Below are 23,326 nucleotides of genomic sequence, written 5' to 3'. Positions count from 1 at the left end.
ATGATTTTGGATTTTGGCATTTCTTTCATGCGCCTCAAGATTGAACCATGTCAACCTTGACCATCTTTGAAATAAGCCTTATGGCTAGAATTTTGAGGTAAAGAGTAAATGTATGAAGTACATGTCAATGAGAGTTTGATAATAATGAATAAATGATGGGTCTATAAGAACTAGTATACACAAGTTCAAATAAATCGTTATTGCATTATGAATAAATATAAAATGACACAAATATATTAATTTCACCTATACAAAAGATTTCGTACAAATTTTAATATTAACTTTCATATAAGAACTCTTCTATCTTATGTTCTAATTTAGAAAATAGACTTCTTATAAATTTAAAAAAAAAGAAAAAAGAACAAGAAAAAAGGAAAAAAAGTTAAAAAGAAGAAAAAGAAAAAAAGGAAAAAGAAGAAGAAGAAAGACAGTTTGTTTTCACCTCTTTGAAATTCTAAGACCATACCTTATAACCAAAATGTGTTTTACTAAAATAGAAGCGAGCTCTGAATTCCTATGCATAGAACTTAGGTTAACTATTTTTCCCTCACTTGTAAAACCAAACTGTAACACAAAATGATGCATTCTTGCAAGCTGACATATTGATTTGAAGATGAAGCCTGAAGCTATGAAGACATAAGTTGGCCAGCATATACGAAGTAAATGGCTTGTTTCTTCCAACCGTAAGTGGAAACGATGGGTAAGGAAATATGGAGATATCACAGAGCTTTTCTGGCCTCCTACAAACTTCTTTCTCGCCATGAAAAGGTACGTTTTCTAGTACTTCCTCTAACAGTACATATGTTTTTCTTCTATTTGCTGTTTGATATCTAGCAACTCATGGTTTTTATTATGTACACAGGGGCAGGTTGCTCAGACCTGCCTGTTTTGTTCCGCACAAGTGGAAGAAAGAGCTTATGTTGAACAAGGTAAGGCAACTGACTGTGTAATCCTTTGGCTTTTGGATTTTTCGGATTGACTTTACAAACTATGTTGATTGCGTTTACAATGTCCAATCTGTATTGCGTTTGTCCCGTTGTTAAACATGGTGAATTTCTTTCCCTTGCATTGGGCTCTGTTTTGATCTCAGGCTCATATCATCTAAATTTATGTTTTTGAAGACCTTCATTGAAAAAGCTTTACCCAATATGAAATTCCGGTCCGACAGTAGCTCTTTGATTGCTGGAGTTGTACAAGATTGTCTGATTAGCCAAGTCACAGTCAAAAATTCTGATTTACATCTATTCCAGGTGGAGAATTTAGACAACAAAGCCCCATAAGTTTGTCCTTCAACGTTATTTTTTCATAGCAGAGATCAAAATGCTAGTTTTGCCAACCTTGAATGACCAATATACACTCTGTAGGATAGCATAAGCACTTGAAACGTGAGCCATGAGAAAAATCTAGCATAAGTGTATGCCTCTTTGTATCCTTGTAAAGCCAAGTGGCTGTTACTATTAAAAAAACCTTGTTATTGTGGAAAATTCTCTAGGGGGCAATAATCGACCCTATTTGGGCACCATGCAACGTACTTGGCCGTAAGAGAACTTTAGAATCTCTAGTTCAAAAATATTGAAGTCCATTTATTGGTTAATTGGTTGAAGCCTATGTATAACACCTAAACACATGACTAAACCTAGCCTAAACAAAAACAATAACAAAGTCATTACGATAAGCCAAAATCTAAAATGATATCACCTATCTATTGATAGACAAGAAAGGGAATTGGCTAGATGAAATCATTTAATGACAACCTCTCCATTTGAGTAAGTCCAGTTTTGGTAGTTTGCAGCCTAGAAACATTTGCAACATATTTTTTGATATTCATGGTTTAGAATGATATTTAAAATCATGCTGGGAGAAATCAAACACAAACTGAAATATCCACCACGATATTTTCCCCAGACTTTTTCAAATTTTCTATAGGAATTTAAATAAACAATTTGTATGCAAACCGCTTTCTTTCATCCAACATATTATTTGGTAAATCATATGATTTCAAACTGAACTAGAGATATGAATATTGCCATTAAATAGATAAACCATTACAACCTTATTTTCCGAACAGATATGAAATGCTTCTAACAGTGGAGGCTTGTCTTCAGATGAATACTTCACAAATTTGCTCAGCTGTGATTTCTGTTGCGAATCCACCAAAGAAATGAATTGGGTTTCTGTCCAATCCACCAAGAAATTCTGAAGGTTTCCGTCCTCATGTTAGAAAGATGAATTGTATGGCATCTACTTATAAATGGAAGTTTGAATTACCATTACAAGGTGAATCGGTAAGCAACTTAGAACTACCAATGGGAAGTTTAAGTCCTGTGGCAGCAATGGAATAATTATGGAAACTTGGAAAGGGAGCATGAAATGCATGAAGGGGGGATTTTGAGATGCATTTACATGATGGATTAAATGGCTTGCTTTGCTTGCATACTTCATTGATAGAACGGGTTATTTAATCCCGACTGCATATGCAATCAAGATGAAGTACTTGCATATGCAACTTGAGACAGAAGAAAGAAGAATCAAAATATATGCAAATCTGAAAATGAAATGAAAGATTTGCATCTACCAACAAGAACAAAAATATATACATAAAAAAGCCCTAAAACAAGCACAAGAAAACTTATCACTCTTAAAGTCTTCTGAAATCTTTGAGCAAATCTGAATCAAATCCAAGAGACTTTCGGATATAGAAACGAGTGCAAGAAGAAGATTATATAGACAATAAATCTTGACTCAGTTATCTTGAAATCAATGCCCATTTGAGTCAAGATGAGTTGTTTGACAAGTGTTTCCTAATAGAGGAATAAAAGGCAAAAATATAGCAACCATTTTGTTTTTGGTTGTAGGTGCCCTTGATGTTCCAAAATACACTACGGAGAGTGAAATCGCTCCTTAATTGAGCTGTATTTGACTAAGAAAAGCCCTCTATGAGCTGTTTTTCCCAAAACACGTGTTTAAAAGCATGCCAATGCATATAAAATTGCTACCCTAGCCTTTCCTTAGCAAAATGTAGCTAGCAAGAGGCAAAAACACCTTATTTCAGCTTGTTCACATATGCATTTGCATTTGAAATTGCAGCCCTATGGCATGGTTGCATGAAACACAGCTTATAAGAGAAATACATTTAAAAAGATCATGCATTCTCTCCCAAAACTGCCATCTGGCCTTGGAGAAGCCAAATGCAAGTTTTAATTAAGTAATGACTGGCTTGTGAATGACAAAAACTCATTTATTTTGGTGAAAAATCACCATTTTTCCTTTTAGTTATTCAAAATGGGCTTTTTGGTGCAAAACACATGTATTTGGGCTGAAAATCGCTACCATGGAGTCATTTATAACAAGTTCATAATGATGCGCTTTTGGAAGCACTTTGCATATGCAAACACATTCAAAATAGCCCTTAATGACTTAAGATGCACTTTCTTGGACCTTTTACACATGTTTAAAATGTAAAATATATGCAAGTTTATAATAACATGCTTTTGGAAGTATTTTGCATATATTTAAACTTCAGCAAAATGTATTTGCACTAAAAAACCCTACCTTTATGACTTGAACTTAAAATATATTGATAGTTGAGTTTTAAAGATGATTTGCATATGTGATGACATGCAATGTTGAATAAACACCTCACTTAATTACATAAAAAGCTATTTCTTGTTATAATGTTTACATGTAACTATAGTTTTAATGAAGAAATTTGCAAATGGTGTGGAAAAGGCTACCATAGCATTACTAAATCATTAAAAACTATTTTTAAAACTTCTCAAAATGATGTGAAAATTTAAAATGGGGTTCCAAACCCACTTTACATGGAAGTGACATTTTTATTTTGTGCAATTATCAATAAAAAGCCCAGTTTAGAGGGATTTTAGCAATCAGACCTGAAAAATCCCACCTGCAACATGCTTAATTCCTTGATAACTTGAGCTAGACAACTATTTTTGAGGGCTAAGATAGTTCAAAACGAGCAGAATTTCAAGGGCTATAATCCTAGGGCAAAAACATGACTAAAAACACAACACAAAAATAAGAAAAGACTTGAAGGTTCCCAAAAATCAAGTACTTGCAGTCAGAGAAGAAAAACTTGTCCTGACATGCAAAAAGGTGATCAACTTGATAGAAACCCTCAAAAGGATGCATGAAAAATGCTAAATAAAGAAGAATTCAAGGATGACATATTGCCTCTTTGATGCCTTATCAAATACATCGAAAACATAGAGGATACACCTACAAATCCATGAGAAAATTATGCAAGGTTGCCCCATTTTGTGATGTCAAAATTGAGGATAGCATCTTCATTATTCAAGCATGAGCACCAACTCAAGCCTCAAAGAGAGCATAGTTCAAAACTCCCTTCATTTAGAAGGGACATTTGTGAAAAGACCAAATCTTCTTGATTCTCTAACAACTCTGCTAACCAAGAGACAACGATGAGAGACGTGGTTATTTCCTGTTGAAGATGGTAGCTGTGATAGAGATCTTTATCTCTGAAAATATGAATGTTATTATTGTTATTATTACGTTTAGCTGAAAAGGACACTTAAGTTTAATTTGTAATATTAAATATAAATGACATTTGTCATTCACATACATTGAGGCATGAATATTCGAAGAGTTATAGGAGTTATGGGAATCTCAAGAGACCTTTGGTTATAATGTGAAGAGTCTCTTCTATGTTATATATTTGTAGCTTCCAAAGGATATTGTACACTTTTCATTTCACTATCAATAAAGATATATTTGTGTTATGTGGCTGGGTTTTTCCCTTCATTCTCGAAGGGTTTTCCCAGGATATTTCTGGTGTTTTTGTTTCAGTTCTATATCTTTTTTATTGCTGGTTATCTTCATTATTTTCTGGGCTCTAGTTTTAACATTTCCAAGCATTAATTTTCTCCTAGTCTAGTTCATATTATAATATTTCCGAAATGGAAGGTGTCTCAATCTCAGCGAGAAATTTGTTAATACCCAGTCTCCTAGTCTAATGCCTAGTTAGATTAAAAATCCAAATGTCATCTTCTAATGACCAAATAGCCTTGCTCATAAAATGGTACCAAATTTATTTTATTTATTCTCTAAACTTTGAAAATATATAAATTCGACTCTAGGGGAGATACTGTTAGAATTATAGCTTTAGTCGGCTTGAAGTACATAATGAATTATAATAAAATTGATATATATATATATATATATATATATATATATATATATTGTTAAAGTTTGTAGCTGCAGTAGAGATCTTTATCTCTCGAAATCTGGACGTTATTACCATTATTGTCATCTTCAACTGAAAAGGACACTTAAGTTTAATTTGTAATATTAAATGTTAATGACGTGTCATTCACATGCAGTGAGGCATGGATATTCGAAGAGTTATAATTAATTATAGGAGTTATGGGAATCTCAAGAGACCTTCAGTTATAATGTGAAGAGTCTCTCCTATTGTTATATATTTGCCTCAAGCAAAGGATATTGTACACTTGAATTTTATTTTGAATAAAATGATCTTTTGTTGTGTGGCTGGGTTTTTCCCTTCAGTCTCGAAGGGTTTTCCCAGGATATTTTTGGTGTTTGTTGTTTCAGTTTTGGACTTTTTTCTTTTGTTGTTGATCATCATTCATCACTGATTTTTGGGCTCAAGTTTTAACATGGTATCAGAGCTGGGCTTTGATAATAGTGCAATGGAAGAAAATTATGTATTGGTTATTCTCTCTAGTTTTGTCACATCCTATTGCATGTATGTAATGAATTATGATAAGGGTCTAATCCCTATTGAGTGTTTTGATTATCAGTTTGTGATTGTTATTTTAGTATCCATTTTTGCTCTATATGTTGGATAATTTTAAATCCGATACTGAGTGTTTCCAGATTGACAAAATTGATATTGGCATTATTTTATATCTCATTGTATATTTTTTTTTGTCTGCAAGAGCAATCTTGTATTCTATGATAGAAAGCTATTATTTATTGTTCCCATCGTCATCTGCCTCTTCAGCGTTCAAATTTTGTTGTACTGGTTGTCTCTTGTTCACCATATGTGGTATTCATATTCATATGCAGTGTGTCTATGTGGAGGCTTGGCATTTATTTTTATTTTTATTTTTGCAACTCTTGTGTTATAGCCTTCTTCATTTATAGTATTCAACTTCATGTTCATCCTATTTAGTATGCATATGTGGGAGAGATTTATTTATTATATTTTATGATCATCAAGACATAGTATGAGGAGAGTCGTGGCCAGCAAATAATTCTTGGCACCATGCAATTTTTTTTCCTTGTTGGCTTGGTATCGTGTATGTGTTCTTGACCATCATTCATCTTTGTATATATGTCTATGTATTTTTTAGTTCATGTAGTTTTGGCATATATTTTCTGGCTTTGTTCTTTTCTATATGCTTATGGATGTCTTTAGGTGGGTTTGTTATTCATATGGTAATTGTCTCCATTTTGAATGTATTGAGCGGGATTTAGTGCATGAGTTTCATCTTGTAACGATAGGCACATGTGTTGATTGAGTGCGATTTTTTGGCATTGGGTGTGATGTTTTTCATATTCTTGTGCATTCATTTTTTTATTTTTTATTTTTTTGAATGGACATTGAGTTCTTGGTAATCATTCTTGGTAACGTCAATTGAGTTCTCCATGTCATTTGTCCAATTGTTATCACCTATTCCCTATCTATTTCATTTTCTTTTAGCGCTTGTTGTATGCTTTGTCGGTTTGGAATGTCCGTGCATGACTATTGTTCAATCTGAGCGTGCTCCTCCTTCATCGTTCTTGAGTGACATCATAGTGGTTCATGTTTTCTTTATGTGAAATATGATTTGATGTCATTGATATATGAATGCAACTCTTTTAGAAATGGAGCAACTGCTGTCAAGAGCTGTTCAACAACAAGGAGGGTATAGTTGAATATGTCTTCATGGAAATCAAAAGGCCATCGTATTGTTATTACATGGCATGACCGCTTAGCTGAGAGTCTTGATCATTTTCCTTGGTCTCTTCATTTACAGTCATAATTATCAAGTCTCCTTCTTCGGATATTCACATACAAGAAGCTATGTTCCATCTTTGTCTTGTTCTCTTGTATCTGTAGTATGCTTATTGTGGTATTAATTTTTTTTAATACTCGCTCAGTGAGTTTTGTTGAAAGGCATAATTTTGATCTGTATTATTCATTATTAGAAGGCACTATGTTGGGTTTACTTTGCATGTGACTATAGAAGGGTTGATTGTGCCAAGTATAATCTGAAGATTTTTGTTAGGACTTGAGCTCTTTGAAACAATTATAGATTGATGCAGCTCTTTGAAACTATGAAGTTGGTCTTGGAGGACGATTGTAGATTAGGTAAATTGCAGTGATAAGTCGATTAGATCAACACACGAGGCAGTGGTATTTTTGGGTCAAGCTGGGCACTTACGGCAGGTAACACCATTGACACATGTAGTAGACATAAGCGTGGCCACCAAGGTACGGGTTCTTGAAGTGATGCAATATCAACAAGGAGAGCGGCCTTGCATGGGTTAGGTTTTTCGGACTTAATCAGTATTGGCGTGCATATTTATAGTCTAGCCAATACTACCACAACTCAGAGATTTTGTTGGTATAAGTAAAAGGCTCTTGTTAATTATTTTCTTTCTGTCACTCTTAACATTTCTCTAATTGTTTTCTTGTCACCTTTGGAATTTTTCAGCGGGAGGTGTCATTTGTCTTCGGTATTGGTGATTCTTATGTGTCATATTTGCATTCATTAGTCTGATTTTATCAGATATTAGTAGTGTTTTGTCTTCACAATTTAGAAGTTGTTATGATAAGGAAAAGCGTTGATGATGGATTATCATCGAAGAATCAAAGGGCAAATATGGAGAGATTATGGTCTCAGCCCATGTGATACAACAGGAATCATGAGATGGAGATGTGACTTACTGAATTGAATTAGAGATACATTATTTTATTCAGATATGATGTTCAGAAGGAGACTTTGCTTCAGAGGGAGGCTTCATAATTAAGAGGGAGTGCTTATGGAATCCCTTTCATTTTCATATATGCTTTTAATGCTTGCAATATTTGTAGAATTTGAGACTTAAATGGAACTAAGTCTTGTTTTGTTATGTCTATTTCTATTCATGTGAAATCAACAATAAGATTGTAAGAATCAGCTATGATAACTCTTTCACTATGCGACAGTGAACATCATGTTGAGAGAGTCCATGATGTCATCACGTTGAGAGATTCCGTGATGGGAGTTGGATGTTATCTTGAGAAATTCCATGATAGTTCACGTTGAGAGAGTCTGTGAATAAAGGCTTAGCTGTGAGTCTTGCAAATCTTTTCACGTTGAGGGATTTCATGAATATGAGTATGTGTTATAGGTTTTCATGTTGAGGGATTCCATGAATATGAGTATGTGTTATAGGTTTTCATGTTGAGGGATTCCACGAGTATGAGTATGTGTTACAGGTTTTCATGTGATTCCATGAATATGAGTATGTGTTACAGGTTTTCATGTTGAGTGATTCCATGAATATGAGTATGTGTTATAGGTTTTTATGTTGAGTGATTCCATGAATATGACTCATTATTACAGGTTTTCATGTTGAGTAACTTCATGAATTATGTTTTGAATTCGTATGATCAGAATTTATCATTGACATTTTTATTTTATTTTTGGTTACAGCTTTGTGTGATTATTCAGCTAAAGATCTCTCTCTTTCTAAGAGGGAGTGTTAAAGTTTGTAGCTGCGATAGACATCTTTATCTGTCAAAATCTGAATGTTATTACCGTTATTGTCATCTTCAACTGAAAAGGACACATAAGTTTAATTTGTAATATTAAATGTAAATGACGTGCTATTCACGTGCATTGAAGCATGAATATTCGAAGAGTCATAATTAATTATAGGAGTTATGGGAATCTCAAGAGACCTTCGGTTATAATGTGAAGAGTGTCTCCTATTGTTATATATTTGCATCAAGCAAAGGACATTGTACACTTGAATTTTATTTTGAATAAAATGATCTTTTGTTGTGTGGCTGGAGTTTTCCCTTCAGTCTCGAAGGGTTTTCCTAGGATATTTTTGGTGTTTGTTGTTTCAGTTTTGGACTCTTTTCTTTTGTTGTTGATCATCACTGATTTTTTGGCTCAAGTTTTAACATATATATGTGTGTATATATATATATATATATGTATGTATATCAGCAAGCAAATTATATTATATACATACATACATACATACATATATTTATATTTGTGCTCACTTACACACACACACACACACACAATATATATATATATATATATATATATATATATATATATATATATATATATATATCATTGTGAATGATTTGATTTACAGATTGATTTACTATGTCTGCTAATAGCAGATTGCACTTCATATTACTACAAATATGTATTATACCCGATCGGGCTTTGGATCATGTGATTGCTGAACATATGAAAGATTATGCATTGGGCTATTAAAGCAGATCGGATAGTTGTGATTAGTGCTAACTAATAATAACAAATGGTCATGACCATGTAGAGCCATGACCCTACGTGGCTTATGCCACATAAAGTCATGACCCTATGCGGGCATGACCGTTCACATTAATATATATGTGCCGTGCTCAATGCAGAAAAGACATAAATCAAAACAGAAATTTTTGATCTGCAATTACACTGAAGGATATTCCTACTCCAGTACCATCAGTAGAAACAGTAACATATCTATATATATATATAGCTGCAGTCATCTGATATCAAAAGATAATATCAAAACAATCACATAACTGTTCTATACATTAAAAGTTGAATTCAAATCAGTATTCCTAATACTTTATCATTGGTCTTTATTCCTTAACATAGAGTTTAACTGATAGAGTTTAAACAAGATAGTGAAATTACCTCTCAAACTTCAGATTTTCACAAAATCTATGCAAAAAAAGAAATCATGGTGAACGGTGTCAAACTTGAGGATAGACTCAAAGTTGCATCAAATTTTGTATCATGGAGAATAAGGATAATGATTATCCTTTGAGAACTTGAATTAGAACCATATTTAGAAAGAGTCAAAACCATGCCTGATAATGAACCAGATAAAACAATCTGGAAAAGACATAACAATAAAGCTATGAAAATTATTATAGATGCTGTAAAGGATCATATTCTTCCAACTATATCAAAATTAACATCTGCCTTTGATATGTTCACGACTATTCAAAACACATATGAGATCAATAATACAAGTAGACTGCTTACCTTGAACAACAACTTCTGCATATCAAGATGAATAAAGGAGAAACAATTACATCACATTTTATGAGAATTTCAGAATTGAAAGATCAACTTTCAACTATTGGATATAATGTAGATGATTTGTAATTATCCTTAATAGCTCTTAAAGGGTTACCAACTGCTCGGGAATCCTTTATTCAAGGGACTAGTGCACGGCCTGTTCTACCAAAATTTGATCAACTTAAGAATGATTGCATTCAAGTAGAATCAAGATTAAGTACAAGAGGGATCACTCCAAATAAAGAGGAGGAAATTCAAGCCCTACATACAAACACATACAATAAAAGAAAGAAAAGACATTTCAAATGAAAAAGAGGGAAGGATATTCAAATCTACAAAAGAAGAGATTTGTCTAAAATACAAGTGTGATAAATTTGTGTAATATTTTTCCTTAGATATTTAAAAATTGGGTATGTTTTCTATCCAAGGTATTATATCAAACAATTGGCACGCATACTGCTGTAGTGAAGGAACCACTGTAATTGTTATATTTAAAAAAAAAAAACTCAGGGAGCGTACAACCCCTAATAATCCTCAAATGTAATCACCCAATCAAATCACCATATAACACAAATGGGGCAGCAGATATAATCACACAGCATGAATATGTATACAGATAATGAACCAAAATGCAGATGCATGGAGTTGCATCAAACCATTAGTAGACGTTGTGTAAACTAAGTGCCTGTATTAAGAACTAATATTTGACAAGTTTATTACATATTGGCAGACCCGAAAATAGCAACCACCTTGTATTACAAAGGGAAGAAAGAGATTCACAGACCTGTGTTTATGAATGGAACACTAGATGTCAGGTCCAGTCAAACTTACCCCCACCAAACCTTCACGTGACTTGGAGAAAATGGAGGACCTTGACTGGTGTGCACGTTGTATATTGCGGCTGGAACAGTATCCGCAAAACACTCACTGCTGGCATGTGGCCTTGACTGGTGGCTGACTCCCACTTCCACTGTTTCGTTGGTTCCTTTTTCTGCACACTGGCCTTCTCTTCACCATGGGAATGGCTTCCTTGCTGACAACTTCCTTCTCACTCCTAAGAACGATATGCTACCCTTCATTAGTTGCTGATACCAAATGCTGATAATCCCAGTATAAACCAGTCTTGAAACCCGAGTCACTGTTTGTACCTGTAGCTGCCGTAGCTTCCTAGACTTATACAGAAAACCTTCCAACTTAGTATTCTAGATAATGTTAATGCTAGATTTTCATCTAGCTTCACTAATTTCCAAAAGGTTGACATCTTTTGGAAAACCAGTCACAATAAGCAACTAGAATTCTTCAATGCTTTAGCTTATAAATTCTTGTGTGTGTGAATCCCAAGGCAATGTCCCTTACTTCTAACCTCGAAGTGAGGGAAAGATGTTGAAACAAGGGATGTGGGATAAAACAACTATTTCGTCATGTAGTCACTTAAGTCGTTTTATAAAGTAAATGACTTTATAAACATAAAGTAACTTTATCCACACCCTTTAATATAATAACTGATGTACTAGAGATAAAATTTCCGATGTGATTGGTAGGCATCCCAATAGTTAATGCCGTTAACCTATCCAGATGTGGAGATAGATTAACCTGGCGCCATAACACTAGTGCGAAGAAGGGGACATGACAATTTGGACACACTCACATGTATTGCCCATAAAGAAAGAAAATCCATGTCTCTATAGCTGAAGTCAAGGAAGCTGAAAATTCACTATTCTTCTTAGCCTTATCAAATGAACTAAACACTAACAAGAATACATGGATAATTGATAGCAAAGCTTCTAGACATATAATTGGACTCAGAGACCAGTTTGAAACCTTTGAAGGACACTCAACTGAGGAAGTTACAATAGGGGATAACTCCACCTATCCAGTGAAAGGAATTGGAACCTGTTTAGTACAATTGAAAACTAGAGGTACCTTGTAACTAAAAGATGTACTGTTTGTACCAGGCATTAAGAGGAATTTGGTTTCCATCTATAGTCTAGCAGACAAAGGATACCGTGTCACCTTTCAGGAAGATGAAGTCCTATCTTGGCCTAAGAATTCTAATGTCAAGAATGCAATCACTATATGATTTAGAGATGAAAGCTTATACAAACTTTGTAATTCTCAAAACCTAGCATTAAATCATGAAGTTTCCAAAACTAATGAAATTTGACACAAAAGGCTAGGACACCTCCATTTTTGTGCTCTACCCTCCATAGAAAAGAGTGTGATAGGCTTATCTAATCTAGAATCTAAATATGTTGGAACATGCAAGGGATGTGCCCTAGGGAAGAACTCCAAAGGATCTTTTCCTCGTAGTGAACATAAGATAGTACTTGAACTTACTCACACTAATTTACGTGGCCCAATGTCAGTACCCTCCTTAGGGGGATTCTTGTATTGTGTCATTTTTGTTGATGATTACTCCAAAAAAACTTGGATCTACTTTCTAAAGCTTAAAGAATCAAATGAAGTATTATTGAAATTCAAAGAGTTTAAAGCCTTAGTCAAAAATCAAATTGGAAAGAAAATTAAGACTCTAAGATCAGATAATGAGCGTGAATGCATTTCTGCAAATTTCAAAGAATTTTGCACCTCTATTGGGTTTAAGAGGGAGTATACAGTGCCTTATAATTCTCAACAAAATGGAGTAGTAGAAAGGAAAAACAAAACCATTATTGAAGCAGATAAAGCCATGATGCGTGATCAAAATCTTCACATAACATTTTGGGCTGAAGCCTCAAATACAACAGTGTACATTCAAAATGGATGCCCTCATTCAATCTTAGAGATCATAACACCTGAAGAAGTCTTCATGGGAACAAACTAGACCTAAGTCACTTAAGAATCTTTGGTTTCCTTGTATATATCCATGTTCCCAAAGAAAAGAGGTCTAAATTAGAACCTTGCAGAAAGAAAGGTATCCTTGTTGGTTATAGTGAGTCTTTTAAAGCCTATAGGGTATATGTACTAGAACAAAGATCAATTGAAATCAGCAGAGATGTAAAATTTGAAGAAGATGTTGCATATAAAACCTCTAAAAATATAGAACCAAGTAATGAACCAAATTCAAAATTAGATGAAAGTTCTACTATTGAGATTCAGAGGGAGAATTGTTCAGAAGATCATGGACCCATCTCATCTAATCTTGAAAATTGATCGAAGAAAATAATGTAGTTGTTAACCAAAAATGCCTTCTCGCCAAATATTTGAATTCAAATGCCTAAGTCCACCCAACGGTCACAGTCCATATTTAAATATTCAAATGCTAGTGGAAATACGAAATAAACCTTTAATAAAGCTTAAATATACTTTGTATATTCCTAAGTTTATTTCATGACCTCGCAACTCTCTCACCATTAGATCTCACACAGATCTACGACAGTCGCTTTCTCGCATTCTGACATTGCTCGAAATTTAAGCAATGTAGGAAAGCGACATCGTGCCATGTGTCATGTGGGTCACAGATAAGCAAGAAGGCTGTTGGTTGAGTTGGCGTACGACAGGCACTTCATTGGTTGAGGTATTGACATGGTGATTATGTGGACTGCATGTTTTCGGACCGTCAGATGTAAGAGGATCGATGATCGTCGCTTTCCCGCTTTATGGAATTGCTCAAACTTTAGAGAATACGGGGAAGCGAGGTCTCAACACATGTATTTTGTGATGTCATCTCCCTTGTGGGCTGCAAAGTTAAGCTTGTCAGAGCAGCTCGGAGACATGTCAGGTTGCGTTGGCGTACGGAGGGCATTTCATTGGGCGAAGTTGATGACTAGGCCAAGTCATAATATAGATCTTGTGCGAATGTTGATTCTGTGATGATCTATGATCAGCGCTTTTCCGCATTTTGAAGTTGCGAGGATTTTAGGTAAAGCGGGCAAGCGCCTTGGGAACATGTGTCCTTGCAGGTTCAGGTGGAGGGTAGACAATTGGCAACGATGGTTAAGTTTGCGGTTTCACGAGCAGATAACGGTTAAGTTTGAAAGCGTGGTCGTTGTTTCGCAAGATATCTTATGTTATGTCCCTTTCATGTTGTGAAGTTGCGACCCAAGATATTCCAATTATTTCCAGGTTGTCGTGGTTAAAAGAAAATGTCAGAGTTAAGCTATGAAGCAGTGACTGGTGGTTAAGTGCTGAATTCATGGTTTCACATGGATAAAAATTTTATGAAGTAAAAAGGTGGCGAAGCTGTGATTGAGTAAGATGGTTAAACTTATGAAGATATAATGTCCCCTTTTTAGCATTCATAGCATGATGTTGTCGTTAGCCTATTTCCCCACGGTCTCGTAGGCTAACCAGGACATTAAAGGGGCTTAGAGGCCATTTGGCCTAGATAGTTTCAGTTGTAGGTCTTTCTGAGAGGTTTTGAGGCAACTTTGGGCATACTTACTATTTATAGTAAGTCATCTTGGACATCCAGTTGCAACGGTATGTCAATGGTAATTGTTTAAAATCGACCAGAAGACTTGTTTATCATTGATAAGATTTGTTATGCATTGATAAAGCTATTTTATAAAGTTAAATTTAAATATTTAACTTTATTAATGCATAGACTATAGTTTGTGGGAAATATTTAAATTAAAAGAGTCCCCTTTATTTTATAACACATTGGAGACATAAGTTACATAAAGGGAGTTATGTTTTATCCCACATTGAGAAAATGAAGGATGGAGCTTTTGTGAGAACACTATAAAAGAAATGGAAGAGCTTCTTTTAAGCATGCTTGGAAATATCAAAGAAATTGGAAAATTTTCTGGAGATTATGTCTCAATAGTTTGAATGACGAAATCCCTTCAAGCTAGAAATTTTGACGCCATTGAAAGATATGGTCTTGAGATTCAACATGGTAGCAGTCCAAAAAAGCAGATACGAAAAAGCAACTCGAAAAAGCAGAACCGAAAAAGCAGGTTGAAAAAGCAATCCATAAAAGCAGTTCAAAAAGCGGATCCGAAAAAGCAGTCGAAAAAGCAAATCGGAAAAGCAAAGCAGAAGGGGCAGCATTGAAGGAAATTATTACAGCCATCTACAACTAGGTTCTTTTGTTAGTAAAAATGCCAGTTGATTGTAGGTGTTCATTTCTCATGCTTAGATCATATATATGCACTGAATATTGTCAAAATTAGTAGCACACTCACGTTAGGCCATTGTGTAGTCCATTTGGAGTCTTCTAGCACAAGATTCTCATTGATGCAAATTGAAAAAGAGTCATTTAAAGCCAGCTGAAATACTATATCAGTCATACGTCCCTTGCATGTGAATTGTTTGATGAAATTCCTTGAGCTTTTATTAGCATTTTTTGAGAGCAGATTTGAGGAGGGCCATTCCAGAAGACTTTACAGGGTGGCAAAAGAAAATAAAACTATTGGGCCACGTGGCAGATTCTATGAATTTCTTCTTCTAATTGCTGATTTTTTCAGGGTTTTGACGCATTGAAGGGGTTGGAAAAGGGCAAAGTAATGGCGAAATTCGATCTTTTGATCAATAATAACCACTCTGCGGTTCTCCCCATGCACAGTTATGGCTAAAGGGTTTCTATCTAATCATCTGGGTGCTCATTTTTCTCCATTTTGCATTGATGGCCATCGTTTTTGTCCCTTCCAAGGTTGAATATGTGTATGGGGATCAAATTTCTGCATATGGGCGCGCACCTGAGCAAATCCTTCTGTATCAGCATTGATGTCTCTTTGCAACTTGATGATAGTGGTTGATTTCTTGGCTTCTTGTAAAAGTTTCTCAGTTATGCTTGAACTATAAAAGAAAGTTTTGTACACTTTCCAAGAGTTGATCTTTCTCTGATTCTTTAGTATTGTTTCCCATGCATACTACTATAATTTCTTGTGCCTTTGAGCCATTGTAATTCTCTGCCGTGTCTCTTTCAGCCTTTAATACACTGTACAAGACTTCTTTGCCTTTGGTTAATGTTCTTGTCTATATTCTGCAACTATATGATTGTATCTATTTTGACATTTGAATGATATTGAGTGAAGTTTTTGTTGGGTGGATATTTTGCAACCGTCAGTTTCGGGTAAAAATTCAGTCGCAAAATAAGATGACCAGCCACAGCATGTGAGACAGAGTCTCTCCTACCTTAAAGGGAAGGCTCCCCCTTCTCACTGTTCTTTGGATCAACTTAAGGTAAGCAAGAAATTGAGAGATTTATAAAGAGGGTGTTACTATTATCCTTCTTAACTTTCAAGAAAGGATCCACTTATTTGTAAGGCAAATAATGGGCAAGGTGAATCTCTAATTACACTTCTATCACGAGCTGGAAACAGTGATACTGATAAATTTTAACTAACTCAAAGGCTAACCAAAACGTACCAGTTTGGCTTTAAGTCTTGTTGTACTTCTATGTGGTAAAATCTTTACAATTAGGGCACAAAGACTCCTAAAAGTAACAACAATCTAACTATTTTGCAAATTAAGACAAACACCAAAGCTACAGACAAAGCTAATAGCTATGGATTTTCACAATTGTTTCTGGTCAAAGCTCAGGATTCAATTGTTTCTTAACTCTTTTCTATCAATCACAAGATACAATATCAATGACAAAAGATAGTACGAATCAAAGGTAACTTGAATGAATTATAGACAAAGTTTACAATTCACACAAATAACAATCTCACTTAATCAAAGTTAAGTCTCAAATGCTCCTTTGTATACACTTTCTCTCAAAATAGTGCTACACAAACAAAGTTTTGCTGGCACAATTTCTCCAGAGCTCTCTTGCATAAAGATGATGATGATTTTACAATGAGGGGGCACTCCTTTATATAGGCAAAGAAATTGAGAAAAAGGGGGAGAAAAAAGTGGGAGCAACTCAACCAACTTTGACCAAGTCTAACTATAGAAACTAATGGATCACATGCAACTGCACATGCAAGTCGCATTACATCTTTTACATACATGCAATTCGCATTACATGCAATTACACTTTATCATGTAATGCATCTTAAACAACTATGAAGTAGAAATTACATAAAAATCTAAAAGATTGCTTCTTAATGCCTTGAATTTCACAATGACGTCACGCACTGTAGGAAGATCAGCAATCTCCATAGTCTTTGATATGGCTTCAATTCTCACTGCATTTTCATATGCTGATTGCACGACTTTGGAATTTGCTGTTGTAGTATCTAACAAGTGTTTTGTCAAGGATTTGTACAAAACGAACTTGTTCATTGTGTGTGAACCAAAATCTTTGGAATCTACATCAGCATCGATTCTGATTGTATATTTTGAATTCACTCTCTCTGCTGCCAAAAGATTACCAAGATTATCAGTAATACGGCATCCCAATTGCTCCAAATCACAAGGCTTGTTTCAACTGCTTGACAATCTTCAAGAGCCACTTGCAATTTTGTGATCAACTTTCTTAAGGTCTCTTCCTTGTAACCAATGAGTCCTTGAAATCTGAAGAACATTTCACATGACGGAAGAACGTCACATGAGACCATACCATTTAAATCAAATTTTATCATTTCATCCCAATCCTCAAGGATTTCCTTCAGGTTATCTGCTTCTTGAGTCAAAGAAGAAATTAAGCTTAGTTCCATTTTGTTCATCTCTTTGATACGCTTTAGAACTGCAAGTGTCTCTGTGATAGCTCAAACTCCTTTAACAATGATTTCCTGTATCCAAGACTTAGCAACTTCAATTAACCTTCTCTCTTTAGATGTTTGTGATGCAACAACAATCTGAGAAGATTGCTTCTGGATGACCTCATTCAAATGAGCTATTTCCTGTTTCAATTGATTCTTCTTTTTCCAAAGCTCATGACTGCTTTTTGATACATTTGCCAATGCATCATGAGCATCTTGTAAAGAACTCAAACGAGATTGCTTTCCAACTTCAATCTTAGTAAATTTATAATCAGAGCTAGTGAGTTCTTCAACAGATTTATCTACTAAGGGCTTAGCAACCTCAACATACTTGGTTTTGTCAGAATCAACCAAAATTCTAGAAACAATCTTGTCCTTCAGAAATTTGGATTTAGTCTTCTTCACAGGAAGATTGTCAGGAGGAACAACCACCTTCCTTCTCTTCGTTGTTATTCTACTCAACCATGTGGGTAGGCTGAAACTTTCATCTGTAGAAGCACAGTGGAGACCATTGGCATTGGTCCAGATTGTATATCTGTAGTGACTGAACAAGATTCAGTTTGCATTGTTGTAGGCATAGGAACATGTTGTGAAGATACTGTCATGAAAAGTTCAAATCCTGTCAAAGATGTATCAAGTTGGGAAACTTGACCACTAGTAAGAGTCGGAAAATCTTCAAACACATTTGCTAAGTGTTCAAATTGATCATGTGCAGGAACATGAGGAGCAGCAGATGAAATCGAAAGAGCCATGGTATTAACTTCTGAGACAGGAATAGAGTGAGTGAAAACAGTAGAAAATGAATCTACATCATCATCAACCTCATGCGAAAAGGGCTCTTCATGTGGAGAAGACGTGCAAGCTTGTGCAGGCTTGGGAGGAGATATGATTCTAATTTCTCCTTCTTCATCTGAATCTTCTTTCTCGGATTCTATTTCCAATTCTTCTTCTAATTCTGTCACTGATTCTTGAATTGGTTTAGGAACTTGGGATGATTTAGTCCCTTTTTTGCCCTTTAATTTGAATTTGAGAGTATTCTTGACATTTGAAGATGAAGCACCATTTTTCTTTGTAATTTCCAGTTGTGACTTCGTGCCAGGAGGACCAAAGCTTCCACAATCCAGACCCATTTTAGGATTTACTCTTTTCAGGCCTTTATTTTTCAACCACTTGTTAGTGTTTGCTAAGATGGATTGAAACCTGTCCATAATAGATGTACCTTCTTTTTGTTGCCATTGAATAGGAAAATGACATATTTTATTAAAACCGGCTTGATGAAATTCCGGATCAAGGATGTCGCCGTCATAATCAACTTGAAAATTTGGAGGGATTTCCAACATATTAAGATCGATTATTTGTTGCAAGGTTAACCTGCAATAATCCATCTTCATAATATCAAGCTCTATTCTCATGTCAATCCAAATGTCTTCAATGTGATGAACATGAGTATAAGCCCTCTTTATCTGAGAGTTCATCTCTCGATAATCAAAGTCAAATCTAGCCTTGAACCTCTTCAATGTAATCAATTGCAACTCTGCTTCCATATTCTTCGCTTTAGGCACAGAAACAATTGAATAATTGCCAATAGATAAAGGCCTAGCTGAGGTGATTGCAAATCCGAGCCTATGTGATGCATGATGATCATTCTGCACGTCCATGAGTTGTCTGGCTAACTCCATTAGAATGATTCGATTTGTTGAATACCTAGGTAAGGTATACGGCTCTCCTTTGAAATATCCAACTCTCAAGTATGTGAAAGTGGGAAATTGAAGAAAAATGCAGCCGTACTAGTTTACCTTTTCCCATGCTGCATTAGACACTCTTTTGATACACAACTGTTTGTCGAACAGACACTTGTAATGTCCAAAGAAAGCATCTTGGACTCTTTTGTAATGATATTTAGTGTTAGCCAAAGTAATTTGGTCATAGTATTCCCAAACAGGTACTTAAAGACGATCACCTTTGGTGGAAAGCCCCGAAAAGGATCCCATGGCAGCAGCAATATAAACTAGATATGAATTCATGTAAAAAGGTACTGATGTTCCTACATTGCATATTTGCTAATAGATCGCAATACTAATAAGCTCTCCCCGAAAGATGTGTTCTTTGTTCTCTATGATTTGAAACATAAATTTGTACATCCATGGCTCAAAGTCGGAAGAATCCTTAAGACCACAGATCCCGCTGAGAAGGATGATGAGATCCTTGTATTCCTGTTTAAAATTGGATCGATGAAGAGTCTTTGGCCACCTGGAAAAATTACTTCTTTTGTTGTCTAACCAGTAAAGGTTGACATACTTCTGATAGTTGCTTTTTTGTTCATTCCAACAAGCCAACGACGAATCTTTGGTCAAATCAACACATTCTGATTTTCGAGGAACTTTGAAGATTTGTTCAATCACTTCAGGATCAAGGCTAATGATGACCTTGCCGTCAGCATCTTTGATATTCCTTGTCTTCGGAGTGAATCGCTGAGCGCATCTGTAAACAAAATCAGGTTGTATGGCCGCCATGGGGAAATGTAAAACCAAATGAATGTTGCTTCTTTTAATGCATTTCATCTCATGCGTAGCTGGAGCTTCAATCTTTTGTAGAAAATCGGCTACATCTACGTGACCAATCTTGGTGTCTAGTATGTTATCCAAAACAGATGTAACTGAAGAAGGAACTGCATGAGCCAATTCTTTGTTATATTGATATTTCATCTTGCCCTTGGATTTGGAAGGCGAGGACATTTTTTGTGTTCGTACTGTAACACAAAAATATTCCAAAACACAAATACATCGTCAGAAGGAATCTCCATGTAAGTGGATTCCAGAGCAGCAGTGAAGATTCGAAAATGAGTGACTTTCGAAGAGAAAGCGTATGCATATGCAACGGAATGTGAAATGAAATGAAATGAAAGTATGAATATGGAAAATGGAATGAAATGGAATGGAATGAAAATGCGCGAAGGTGAAACGCATGGGAATGCGTGCAAAGTGAAAGTTGCTGATTTCAAAAGTGACTTAAATGTTTTCAAAGCTTTATTGAATGAAACATGCATATATGTAAATGCAATATGTAACGGAAGGTGGAAAGTGAAATGAAATGTAAGTGCGAATGAAAGGTACACTTTACATGTACATGCGGGTGCAAATGAAGGATAACATGTAAAATATTTTATGAGGTGGAAACATGTACTTATGCATGTAAGTGCGAATGCGTATATGAAGATGGAAATGAAAAAATGGAGGTGAGATAATGAATATATAGTCACTTTTGGAGGAAGAAAGAAGTCAAAATTCATGGAAAGCGAAAATAACATCTTTTTTGTCTTTTCAAAATATGACTTTTGATCAAAATCGGACCTTTTGGATGCAATTACACGTAAGGCATATCGTGTAATCGTGTCGTGCGAATGGAAGCGAAAAATGAGATGGATGAAAATGAAAACGGAAAATGGGATTACATGCATGTGCGGATGGCGAATGAGATGATAAACATGTAATCGCATTTGTCAAATGAGATGTGAGATGTAATGGCATGGAAATGGAATGTGAAAAATGATAACGCTTTCGCATGTAATGAAGGAAAAACAAGTTTTTGGGAAAAAAAAACTTGGAACTTCTCCAAATGGAGAAAAACCTGCAAACAAACATACAAAACCAAAACAAAAGAAAAACATACCTTTGAAAACAACTCAAAACATGCCAAGATGCAATGCACTCCAAAGATGAAATTCAAATTTGGAACTTGGGGAAGAACCAAAGACATCAAAATGAAAAAGAAATTCATATTTAAAGGAAAAATGCATATTCTAAGGCAAAGATTTTTACAAATGGCATCCATTCAACGATTTCATGCATAAAATCAGCAAGGATAAGCATGAATTAAAATGTAAAAAAGAAGAGGTCCACTTACATGATGAATATGTGCCAAAAATGAAAGAAAAGATGCTCTTTGTTTGAAATTTTCTTCAAAAATGATGAGAACTTTTCAAATCTCCAAAATTTGAATGATGAAGGATAATAAACAAGGAGATTATTTAGCAAAATGCCAAAATGTGCCCTAGATTAGCTCCTCCTTGCAACGTTTTAAAGATTGCATGTTCTTGAGCCGTTTTTGCCAAAACAAGCAAAAAATGTGATCTTCAAAGTAAAATGTTTTGATGATTTAACACCAAAATAATGATCCTCAACCAATGTAATCACCTAATGAGGTAAAAACGACTTGATCTCATGCAAAAACGTGATCAAACTTGACAGATTTATGGAGTTTTATGCAAAAAACGTGCCCTAGCTTGGGAGTTTCAAACACGTTTTTGGGTGTAATAACTTGATTTTTGATGGGGGCACAATGATCACCTCTCCAAAACATGATGAATGCAACTGATTTCATTTGAAATCCATGGAGAAAATCAAAAGTTATGAGCAAAATCGGAGGTTTTTGGAGCAAGAACATGTTTTCTTCACATAATAGGACATTTTTATGTTCATTACATATTTTAAATCATGTAGGAAGACAAAATCGGACCTTTTTAAGTCCAATGCATGCTTTAAAAAATGTCTTTGATCAAAATCTCACTTTTTGAAGCCCATTACATATTTTAAAATGTGGAAGTCTCCAAAATCTCACTTTTTGGAGTCACTTACATATTTTATAAACATATCTCACCTTTTTCATGCACAAGCATGAAAACTCAACTTTTCATGTCATTGCATAAAAAAGGTCCACTTTTACAAGCTTTTGATGTAATGACTTGAAAAAGGTCCTCAAAATGAGTTTTCATATGCATTAGCATGAAAAGTTTCCACTTTTCATAGTTTTTTACATGCATATGCACATAAAATGCCCATTTTTAGACTTTTAAGTTATGCGTTTCATTTATTTTTATAAAAATGTCAACAATATGGGTCAAAAATAACATTTATGCATTATATTAATCAATATAAGTCATAAACATCAAGTTAAAGTGACATTTATATAAGTATTTGATTTAAAAATAAAAAATTTAAAAAGTAACTATATAGTTCTATAGTCACTTTAAGTGAAAAATTAAAAAGTAACTCAACTTAAAATTATAACATAAAGTGCACTATAGTCACTTTAAGTTATAAATTTAAATGAAAAGTAACTTCAAAACATAACAAAAAGTGAATAAATGTTATATTTTTAAACAAGTGAATGTCAAAATGAAAATATAACATTATTTTTTTAATTCGTGCTGCTGCACCTAAAAGGTCCACTTTTTGGGCACTAAAATGACCATATTTCTTAACTGACAACTCTGATTGACCTCTCGGTTAGACCGAATTGAAGGGAAAATTGAAAGGCATAACATGAGCAAATTCAAAGGACCAAAAACAAGCAAACGCAAACTCAAAAGCAAAGAGTGGACTGTGAAGGCTTCAAAAATCAAGCAAAGGCTCGACAGAAAGCAAAACA

At 34.8% G+C, this 23,326-nt stretch overlaps 1 protein-coding gene across 7 annotated transcripts in view; it reads left to right on the top strand.

Moving 5' to 3' along the window:
- Positions 1–497: 497 nt before the first annotated feature.
- LOC149567419 (uncharacterized) overlaps positions 498–23,326 on the top strand; it is a 188,463-nt gene continuing 165,634 nt past the window's right edge. For all 7 annotated transcript variants that reach the window (XR_016362413.1, XR_016362412.1, XM_089820597.1 and 4 more), the window contains exons 1-2: positions 498–768; positions 863–929. Coding sequence is in view for 5 of the 7 variants with exons in the window: in XM_089820597.1 (XP_089676723.1) it covers positions 697–768; positions 863–929 (139 nt within the window). In the remaining 2 variants the exon portion in view is untranslated. The remainder of the gene's footprint in view (positions 769–862; positions 930–23,326) is intronic.

The sequence above is a fragment of the Cupressus sempervirens genome, chromosome 3, assembly GCF_028749045.1.
Source record: "Cupressus sempervirens isolate cs-2001-9-10 chromosome 3, ASM2874904v1, whole genome shotgun sequence".
Classification (NCBI taxonomy): domain Eukaryota; kingdom Viridiplantae; phylum Streptophyta; class Pinopsida; order Cupressales; family Cupressaceae; genus Cupressus; species Cupressus sempervirens.
Note: the sequence above shows the minus strand (reverse complement) of the source record. Positions and strands in the feature narration are given on the sequence as shown.